This window comes from Falco rusticolus, chromosome 12 (genome assembly GCF_015220075.1).
Source record: "Falco rusticolus isolate bFalRus1 chromosome 12, bFalRus1.pri, whole genome shotgun sequence".
NCBI lineage: Eukaryota > Metazoa > Chordata > Aves > Falconiformes > Falconidae > Falco > Falco rusticolus.
In genome coordinates, this window is record NC_051198.1 from 27867856 (window position 1) to 27878809 (window position 10954).

Here is a 10954-nt window from a genome sequence, read left to right on the forward strand (position 1 = left end):
CTCATCAATTTGGCAAAGTCCACATGACAGCAACCCCAGGTGCCGACCTCTCCGCAAATCAAATGTGTGAAGCAAAGAGCGATGAGACAACCGAATCCTGTCCTTTGACTCAAACTCATTAAAATGTCTGCCAGAATGTCGCTCCAGAGCCCATATACGTCTTTCAGGGAGAAAGAGGGATGCTTTACTATTACTTAAAACCGCAACAGTGCTGAATGCTAATGCAGTTCCTGTTGTGTACTGCTGATCAGATAATACACTGTACTGCTTACAAGAACTTGTAAATGCTAAGCCCTTGTTGTTTTACCCCCTAGTTCTCCCTCCAAAAGCAATCCTTGTGCTTTGGCTAGCAATAAATCTTAGATCTGAAAGGAAGAACTGAATTCCTTCTACTAGGCTGTCTCTTTTTCCACATCGTTAATGAAAAGAATGTTCTTTACTATAAAAAACTCACTTCTTTCTTCTTATAGTGAAATGTATGATAACACTGAAATAAATATTGTGAGAGGGAAAAGGCTAATATGGGTCTTAGCAGCTTGAAGCAGTTTCAGACTCCAATATTACCTGTCTTTGAGAAACTAAGCTCAGAAACCGCCAACACTCAGTCCATGCAACCCGCGGCTGACTACAGCAGTGAGGATCTCCACAGGCACACAGCCGTGACAGCAGCTCCGTGGTGGTGAACTCCCACCGTGGCTGGGAAAGAAGAAGCTGCTATCTATGTTTTCCAAAAAGCTTTCACCAATTCTGAGCACATTTGTGCCACATACACCCAGACTGAAACCTGCAGCTGCAGACCCTGAGCTCCTGAACATACCCATGCCAAATCACACGCTGAGAGGCACTGCTCGGTGATGACCCCTGTTACAGAGCACATCACACATTTTGCTGCCTGAACACTGATTTAAAAGCCAAATCAGAGGCACTTGCTTTTGAAGCTGGTACACCTCAGACTGGAGCAGCTTCCTGACCTGCTTGCAGCCGTTGTGCAGGCTATGCACGGTCTGGCTTTTTATGTGTATGAATAAGAATGAAGTTCCAATAAAATTTATAGAAGACATTTGTGAGTACTTTAGAAACAGATTCCTTTGTCTTAAGCACACTCCTAGGCTCATCCTCAAGATCCCATCAGAGTCAACAGAGAAGAAAGGTACCTTAGAAGATTTATCCCTTTTATTCCATAGAAGGGTCCTCTCAAGCAACCCAGTAAGTATGGAAGCCCACCTTCCCTGAGAAGTCACATTTGAGACTAGGGATTGGGCTGTGAAGTTACTCTGTGATTTGAAAGTGTTAACATTTAGTTTTTGCTGTCTGTTAAATATTAACATATCTGTCTTGGAAAGCTTGGCTGGGCTTCATTGGAAGAAAATTGGTCAAATTTACTGCACAAATTTATTTACTGGTATAAACAAAATAATCTCTTAACGATTACAGAAGACTAATCTTAGCTGAAGTGACATTCCACATCATACACAGATGCCATTATTTCTCTAATGAGTTAGAACAGATTTACATGTAAAGAAAACAGTAGCTCGGCACTGTCTTTCAGTCGTCGCACGGCATGCGAGAGCTCAGCACTGTGCTAATACTTTCTTCACATGCAAATCTGTCCTAACACATTATAGAAATAATATGGAAAACATGAGACAGGTGCTGACTATGGTTTGATTGGGTTTTGTCATTGCAAGGCTCTAAAAAGGTAAAGACAAAACCGTAAAGTTTCCGCCGATCTGGGAACTTCACTCTGCAGACATTCAGCGTAACAGCCCAAGGGTCCAACCAGCCAAGGGTCCTGGCATCCCGCGATTCCCATCAGAAGGGGAGGAAACCTGGCTGTTTCCAGAGCTGAGGAGCCTAAGTATGATGGGCCTAATGTTTGTTCTTCCTGCATCTCAGAAATGCTTTGGGGTTTTTTCCATGTTTTATGAATGCTTTCAGTGTGAAATTGTTTGAGAAGCAAAATATGCAAGAGACAGCAGCTGTGCTAGCAACTATGTCCCTCTATGAAAAGGATCTGCTACATGCCATGTAATTCCTACGCTGTCAATCATGTAGAATGTGAGCAAAGAAGAAAACCTTCCCAATGAGCTTAAAAGTGCTGATAAAAATGGACTCGAAATAGCACCATTTGTCTCTCATCAGGTTATGGCAGCATCTCCACTCAGCCTCCGTGGGTGGGAGACCATAAAAAAGCTACTTATTCCTCGAGAAGGCCACATGAGTAGGTAGAAGATAAGCTACAGAATAGGGAGTGCTGGAGTGCACAGCTTCCATCCACAAAGAACCTGAAGCTCTGCCCAGCCCACCGGGCAGCTGGGGGTCCTGGTCTCACCCCAGCAGACAAGGCACACTGTGCTGCCAGGCGTGCTGTGCATGGTGTTCTGAGAACAGAAACACAGAGCTGTCCACCTCATTCTCCTCTTCCTCCTAGTCTTCCCACAGCAAGGCTGAAGGAGGCTCCATGCTCTGGCAGCTTACGCGGTGTGCTAAGCACCTTCCCTGGTCAGTGATATGCGTTACTAGAAAACAGCCGCTGTTCAGAGCAAACAAGCAGGGCTCCAACACGCTAGACACCGTATTGATACGAAATCAGTGATACCACACACAAGCTCATAAGCTTAGAAGCTTTTAAGACAAGCGTGGTGGGGGGAAGGAGTGAAATACATAAACACAGTCAGCATAAAGACACACATTCACGGGGCTTGCATGCATCACCATAGCCGTGCGGTCATGGTTTGTGTTACATGGAGACTTCCTGATCACAGTGACAGCTAGAAAAGGGAATGAAAGCGTATTTAATTTGATTGATTTTTATAGGAACAAATCAGGAGCACTGCTGTCAGCTTGTGCCTTGGAACATCTCTAAGAGAAATAAGCAAGGGTCCCACAGGCCCTTGGCTGACACTAACCCTATCTAAACTTGGCTCCTTTCAGAAACGCATTACAGCCATTGTGAGTCAAACAAATAAATGAATTTAAAAATCGCCTGTCAGCAGCAATGTCCTTAGCTTTTTCCAAAGGCTCTTGCCATTTTGCACAGGTTAATGGAAGTCTCTTACTCCGAGCAAGCTGCTCTGCCTGCTGAAAGGAGCCGAGGTCTCACAATGCACCGAGAGCCGCTTGGTGACCGTTCTGCCCTGTGTCCTTGCGTTTCCACAGTGGCTGTGGGGAAGCCAGGAAGAGGAACACTGCAGTGCCTTGCACTGCTTTTCCAGGAGTGTGGGGGTTTTCCCCTTGACAAGTCATTTTCTGTAGTACCTACTTGCACAATTTCTGCCTTTCCCCCTACTTGTCTGTTGCTTTGTCTCTAGTTGTGGAGGAATTGACAAACTAGGGGATTTAGGCCAATGATGATGACTCACTGTAGTGACCAGCATTGGAATATCGTCCTGTTAAGGGGCGCAGCCAGCACCCAAGACTGAGGCCAAGCCTCCTGCTGCTGAGTACACCTTGGTCTACCAGCTCTGCCTTGGGAAGAGCAAACAGAGTCCCCCAGGAACAGTAAAATTCAGACTCGTATTTTCCCACTGAAGTCAATGGGAGTCACAGCTAGAACAGGGCTTATTTTGGGTGTGAAATCCCTTTTAGGAGCCAGGCCACTGTCTTGGGCTACCTGTGCCACGGAGCACCTTCTCACTCCCCTACACACCCAGCCTGTGTGATTAGCCAGGAGGGGAGAAATCCTCCCTCAACATGAGACACACCGTGATGGAGACAGGCGCCTTCCAACGCCGCTGCATCCCCCTGGCTTGGGCAGTGGGTGAGCGGAGATTCCTTCCCCAAACTGCCCGTGTCACTGTCACGGAGGGCGTGCAGCGAGCACTGCCCTGCGGCATTGTCAGACTGCAGTGTCCCCATCCCAACATGCTGCCTGGACAGGCTGTCCCTCCCACACAGCCCAAGAAGGGTAATCACTCAAGTGTCTTTGAAACCTTGTAAGCATCAATAAACAAGTGTGGGGTTTCTTCAGCAGCAGCTCACAGCCCGGGGAAGCCACAGCTGCAAAAGCCCTTATGTGGAGGTTTAATCAGACCTTAAGTGGACTTGCAATTGCAGTGGCAAAATGTCAGGTTGCTTTTACTGTCACTGCGCTTCACAAGTCTGCTATAATCATGGCAGCGTCACTGTTTCCCAGTCCTGCACAGCCCACTGGGCACCAGAGCACTCCAGGGACAGGCAATGCACTGAGTAAACTGTTTCAATAAACAAAGGCAGAGCCCTTATCAACCACGGAGCTGCTCCAGGTCACGGTGTCCAAAAATGTGGCCACAATACCTTCCTCCCTTTCACTAGGCAACATCATTTTCTTACTGGCTAATTTGTAGGCCCAACCACAAATGAAATTTCCTACCTGCAGTACAAATGGGAGGACCAGTCCTTGCCAGCTGGAGGGATCTGCCCGATTCCAGGGGACACCGGGAGGAACTACAATAGACAGCCGGACATCCCCAACAGATTCGCTAAGCCAGACAGCCTCCAGAAAGGAAGGGCAGAAGCACGCCTGCTCTTTATCAAATCTGTAAACATGCTATGCGAGACGTACAGTGCAGACCGCGTCTGCGGCAAGAACTGCTTTCCTGTTGCTCATCATTACCTCTCCTCCAGGTACAACAGCCCTCCCCTGCAGCAGCAGCACCCGGCACAGACAGGCAGGGCTCTCTGCCTGCCCCGCATTTACCAGCTCAACCCAGAGACATGATGTTGGTTTCTGTCAGCCAAGGTCTCCCAGGATTTATTTTGACGGAACAGCACGAGTGGTGGAGAGAGCTTCTCACACATTCTCCCTCATTACATAAACTAATTTCCAGAACGTGTGCGTTGTTAAAAGGAAATAGTGAGTCCATGAAAACAAATGAGTGTGCAACCTGAGACTGCTTCAGTAGCTGCCTTCTGCTGTCATTGTGGATTTAAAAGATGTTGCCAACTGGTACACAAAGTTGGGTGTTTTTTGTATGAATCAGCTTTGAATTACTGGGCATTTGCGCACAATCCTGCTGAGAAGTTGACTATAACCTGCCAAAGCCAGTGATCAGCCCTGCACGGGACCCATGGAGCCCAGTGGAAAGTATCACTGTAAATTAGCCCAGCCGCTCCTGCTGAGGCAACTCCAGCACTGAAACACAAAATCAAGTTGCACCTCTCAGGCTGCCTGATGCGTTTTGGACCAGCTCTTCATGTCGTTCAGCTTGAAGTAGTCCCACTGAGCCCAGCAGTTACTCTGATCTTAGCCCTGATCTGAGCTCGCTCTGATCCAGGCCTTTTTGGCAATACAGACGAGCCTTGCCTGTTTGCTGCTGAGCCACTGGCCTGGCTGAGCTCGCCAGAGGCCACGGGAGGCTGTGCACAGTCAGCTTGAGGCTCCAGGAAGCCTTCCACAAAGGCATCAGGCATGATTTTGCCCATCAGCGAACCGTTTTTCAGCAGCAAATCAGCGGGATCTGGCACTAGGAACAGTGATTAGTACAGAGAATAGAGCAGAGATTACTACAGCTCATGCACATAAAACTAGCAGAATTTAATCAGCAGAGGGACTGCAGCAGCTCCCAAAGGGAGCAAGTTGATTCATCAGTCGAGAGCCCCAAAATACAAAACTGTCTGCAAATATGTTGAGCCACAGACTCGTTAACTTCATTAATTGTGCTTTTGCTCAACTGCTTCTCCATCCTGAGCAGGACAGAACCTGAGTTCTTCAAACAGGACAAAACAAGTATCAAAGCAAGCAAAGAGAGTTATTTCAGCCTGCTGAGTGTTTTACAAACCACGGTCTGTCACTCTTCATAAGTTTTATACCTTCACTTTACTTAGATGTTTCCCTGCACTGGTCTTCCTCATGTCATTGAGCTTAGCAAAAGTTTAATGTGTCTACGGAAAGTTAAACACAGTGAACCACATCACTGAAAGTTGATGGGCCTTTACCAAACTCTTTAAAATTAAGGAGCCACTGGCTTGCCCTGCATTTTTCAGGGTTTGTCAGTGTGAGGCTCAAATCAATGTAATGTTTCACAGCCAGAGGATGGGAGAGCCTGTGTGGTCAGAGAACATCCTGATGGGCGTGCTGCACTGGGGTAAAGTAGTTTAAAGCCCTCTGAATAAATGGTGTGACAGCTCAGAGCAAAGCATGCTCTGTGTGGAGCATTCAGACATGTAACGAACTCCCCAAGTGACGCAAGAAATCCCGTGAGTGCCTGATTTTGGAGAGTGCCTCAAAGCCCTCCTCTTCGAGATCTTTCTGCTCTAAGGGCAGGCGACACTGATGCTTTCTCTCACCTGAAGCCTCCTAACCAGTCCCGCCACAAACAAAGATCCAGAAACAAATGAACTTAATATAAATACCTAATAAAAATATGCTTATTTAAAATACAGGATACCCCACAAGCAAGGAGTTTTATTCAAAAGGGGAATTACCAGAAGTTCTAGAGATTTTTGCTTCCATGGGAAAGGCGCAGACGCTATGGTAATGGGCATCAGTATAAATTTTAACAAGACAGTTGGCCCACGTGGTTTCGACCCCAAGGAGGAAATAAATTCTCCCTTAGGCTCATGTAAATCATGGGAAACCTCCAGCACCCAGGGGAGCTATGTTGAGGGAAAGCTGAGGCTCATAACCACATGTCGGCAGAAGACTGCAGACCATGGTACGTGTTAAGCATGCTGGTGGGCAGCTTGCAGCCCCAGGGAAGTTCCGCAAGGACTGTGAACAGCGGGATGGGTACTGCTGCTCTCTCCTGCCAGTAGGGCATTTTCAGACTAGGAACGGGGATAAGTTTTTCATGCAAGGAAAAGCAAGGACTGCCAAGTAAATGGAAAGTTTCTCTGCAGACCTCTGCTGCGACAGACCTCTGCCCTTCCGCTGCAGCTGTGCCTTGGAGTGGGGATGCTGCCAGCCCTCGCCCCACCTCCCCAGGGCTGGTGCAAGACTTACCACTCGGGGCTTCTGCTGGTCGAGAGTCTGCAGGAAGGCTGGTGTCTGGTCCAGCGTGCGCTCGGGGTCGCTGGAGATGTCCTCCTCGGACTCCTCCCAGGATGAGGAGAAGCCAGTGGAAGAGGCTGAGGATGAAGACAGCTTCCGGACAGGCAAGCTGCCGGGGGGCACGGCACCCGCCTCCTCCTCTGGGCCCCCCAGGTCCGTGACGATGACAGCGGGGATGCTCCCGCCAACAGCTGGGCACTGGCCCTCAAGTCCTGCGGGGGCCACCACCACCTCGCCTCGCAGTGGTGCAGGTCCTGATGGCTCCAGGGGGCTGCTGCCCTCTGCCAGCATCACAGCTGGGACCACCATCACCACTGGTGTCCCCGAGGGCTCTGCAGTGCTCGGCCAGACCTGCACCCCGCCAGCATCAGGGGCCTCACTTTCCCTGTAGTCTCGCAGCCAGGGTCCAGTTCCAAGTCCCACCGCTGGCGCCGTGGGGCTCACAGGACGGGGCCGGGATGGCCGGGGGCTCCGCGGCGGCTGGATGGCAGAGCTGTGCGCCTGGATGTGTGCCTCGAAGAGCCCCACTTTTTGGTTCACCTGGACATTGTGCAGTTCCCGCTGAAGTTGCCGTGCCATGGGGAGTCCTGGCTGCCCCTCTTCACCCCGGCTGCCCCGCCGTCCCCTAGGGCTGCCCGGTGGCCGCAGAGGCTCCTCAAGCGGTGGGAAGAGGAAAGCGGAGCCATGGCGTGGGGAGCGGGGCGGCACAGGGGCTGGGCTGAAGACAGGGAGCGGGCAGCAGCTGCCGGGTGTCTCTGGGCCCCTGGGCAGCACTTGTCCGGGAGAAGGCGGCGTCTTGCTCCTGCCGCTTGTCACCTCGCTGTTGCTATTCATCATCACCAAGCTATTGAGCGCATAGCAGTACACGGCCATAGTAGTCAGCCGGGGCGCACAGTGGGGCCGCCACCGCTGCCGCCTCAGCGCTCAGGCTCCGCGGGGCTGCCGAGAGTCTCTCCAGGCTGGGACCAGCAGCATCGCCAGGAGGCAGCAGGGGAGCTGGGCTGGCCCCGGACCGCAGCTCCATAAAATGGGACAGCTGGGGAGAGAGAGAAGGACAAGTGGTGAGAGTAGCTCTGTGTCCTGCCTAAGCTCACCCTGCGGCTGTGCACACAGCTGGCTGGCTCTCCCCTTCCCGTGTGCCCCCCCACCAGTCCCTACACACACCTGCATGCATCCCCAGCATGCCACCCCTGGGGACATGGCCAAGCCTAGTCGTCAGAAGGGTCTGAGCCAAGGGGAAATCAGGTTTGGGGCCGTTTCCCCTCTTTCCTGCCTTCCCTGCCCCCTCTCCGGGTTGCCTGTTGATGCAGCCACAACGGCAGTGTCCGAGAGGACACACAGTCAGCAACTGTTCCTGCAGCAGAACTGCGGAGTTATCGTCAACTAGTGTGAGCTGAAAGTCGGCAGCTTTCAAGTTTTGGCCCCAAAAGCTGTCATTTTCTGAAGGAAGGAAAAAGCTCTAAACGGCTTGAATTTGCCACCTTCCAGTTTGTCACCTATGACTGAGATCTAGTCTCAGGCATAGATTTCTGTTCCGTGATAAACATGAAGGCTCGCTGCCTGCAGGTTTGTATGGTATGGGACCACGTCTCCACCACTCCCCTAACTTACCATGCGCAACAAAGGCTTTGCACATCTTCACACGTGCCCTGCCTAAATGTGCCTCCCCCGTGTAGCATCTGCCTTCTGGGGCACTGAACACTGCAATTGCCTCCAAGTCACTGCCCAGATCCCACATAGAGATGTGTGGTGGTGTTTGCCCTGGGGTGTGTGTGTGTGTGTATGTGTGTGAGAGAGACTGCTTTTGTCGGTGGCTGCGCCCCTCTGTACTTCAGTGTGCTTTCCTTCATGTCAGTTTGCTCCGTGTGCCACTGGAGCTGCAATCCCCATGCCATGCTGGGGCATGGGAACCTGCGCAAACACACTGCCTACATGAGTGTGCAGGGTTGTTTATGCACGTGTGTGCTAACCCTGGCTACGGGTGTACATGTCTTTGGAAGCATCTGTGTGCGATGCTGTCAGTGATAGTCTTATGTGTCTCCCCTCCCTGTGAGACTCCTGGCTGGCAAATGGCCACAGCTCTAAGCACAGTCCCCAGCGACTTCGTGAAGAAAAGGCTCCCCATCCCTTCAGGCACTGCTTGGAGGCACCATGAGGCTCAGCTGAGCCCGGGTGTAGCAGGCACCCACCCTTTGCAGGGACCCCCGGCTCCCAGCGCTCTGGCTCGGGTCCGACCACGGCACCGGCACGAGGTGCTTGGCCAGATTTTGGGTGCGGGACGGCCCGCTGGGGCCGGGGCAGGCGCGGGGTGGGGGCCGGGGCAGGCTGCGGGACGGCCCGCTGGGGGCCGGGGCAGGTGCGGGCTGGGGGCCGGGGCAGGCTGCGGGGCGGCCCGCTGGGGGCCGGGGCAGGTGCGGGCTGGGGGCCGGGGCAGGCTGCGGGGCGGCCCGCTGGGCGCCGCGGCAGCACCCTGCCCCTTTGCCTGCCCCCACCTCGCCTCTTCCCCGCCGCAGGGCCCCGCCGGCCCCGCGCACCGCCAGCCGCGGCCCCCGGCGCGGCTGCTCGGGGGGGACCCCGGCGGAGGGGGCGGCCGCGTCCCCCCACCCGCCGCCGCTTACCTGGGAGCAGGATCCGCGCCGCCCTCAGTGCGCGCTGCCCGGCTGTGCCCGCCGGCGCCGGCGGCCGCAGGGCGCTGCAGAAACCATCTCGGCGGGCGCGCTGCGGCCGGGAGCCCCGCTCGCTGCGCGGGCTCCCGCGGGTTCCTCGCCCCGCGGTGGAGCGGGGGGCGCCGAGCGCTGCCCCTCCGCGCTTCAGCGGCCGAGGCTGCGCGGGCGGCTCCGCGCTTCGGACACCGGGCAGCTCCGCGCCGCGGCCCCGGCGCCCGCTCCCCGTGCGGCTGGAAAGGCGGAGAGAGGAGGAGGAGGAGGCGGCGGAGGAGGAGAGGGAGAGGAGCGGCGAGGAGGAGGAGAGCGGAGGGAGGGGGTAGGAGAGCAGGAAGGAAGTTGTGAGCCTGTCTGGGGTTGAACTCAGCGGAACAAGTTTCTTTTTTTTTTTTTTTTTTTTTTTTTCTTGCTCGGCGCTGCTCGGCTGGAGGGAAATACTGAAGAAAAAAAAAAGTTTCCATTGTTAACTAAGAAAAAAAAAACCCACCACCGCCGCGTTTTGGCCGCTGTGGGTTAAAGATACACGAGCCATTTTCCACCCCCGAGCAGCTCCGCGCCGAGCCCCGGCACCGCTGCCAAAGCCGCGGGCGCCCGGGGCGGGGGGACACCCCCCGCATCCCCGCCCCTCCGCCTGCCACCCCGGGCCAGGCGGCCGCGGCGGGGGGTGCCTGCACCCCGGGAGCGCGGAGCTAAAGGCCCCCCGCGTCCCCATGCGCCCGGCGTGGGGGCAGCGGCCGCCCCGGCCATTTTGCACGGCGGCCCCTTTCCCCCGGGCGCGACGGCTCAGTCCTCAGCCGTGCTCATCCACGCCTGAGCAAGGGGCGCACGGCCCCCTGCGGCGTCGGGTGAGCGCATCCCTGGGGGGCAGATGACCCCCACACCCCCAGACGCCAAACACCAGCACAGCCCCTGGCTGCAGCGTTGCCCCGGGTCGAGGCAGGGCTGTAGCTAACACGTCCAGGACACTGCCCGTCCTTTTTGCTTCAGGGTAGGCCACGGGCAGCAGTTCCCCAGCTCCTGCGGTCCCCAAGGCACGGGTCCTGCTTGGCAGAGGGAGCAGGCTCTTGGCTGTGGTACAGCGTGATTTCTGTATCAAGATAACTCATTGGAAATAGTTGTCCGTATGTCAGCACTTCGGGAGAGCAGGCTCTGCGATTTGCTCTCAAAGTAGTAGTCAAGGTCAAACCCAGGTAGCAGTTTTGGGGTTGGTCTGGGCTGACCAAGGGGGTGGGAAAAAAAAAAAAAGAAAAAAGAACAGCGATTTGTCTCTGCTAGGATTTCACAGCTAGAAATTTCCCCTGGAAAAGCAAATTGATGTCAC

The 10954-nt window shown here is 54.0% G+C and overlaps 1 protein-coding gene across 1 annotated transcript in view; it reads right to left on the bottom strand.

The window, feature by feature from the left end:
- ITPKB (inositol-trisphosphate 3-kinase B) overlaps positions 1–10192 on the bottom strand; it is a 70539-nt gene extending 60347 nt beyond the window's left edge. The window contains exons 1-2 of the mRNA XM_037405050.1: positions 9589–10192; positions 6923–8006 (exon numbers count right to left, since the gene is read on the bottom strand). Of these exons, the coding sequence (XP_037260947.1) occupies positions 6923–7843 (921 nt within the window). The 5' untranslated portion in view covers positions 7844–8006; positions 9589–10192. The remainder of the gene's footprint in view (positions 1–6922; positions 8007–9588) is intronic.
- Between the last annotated feature and the right edge of the window lie 762 nt (positions 10193–10954).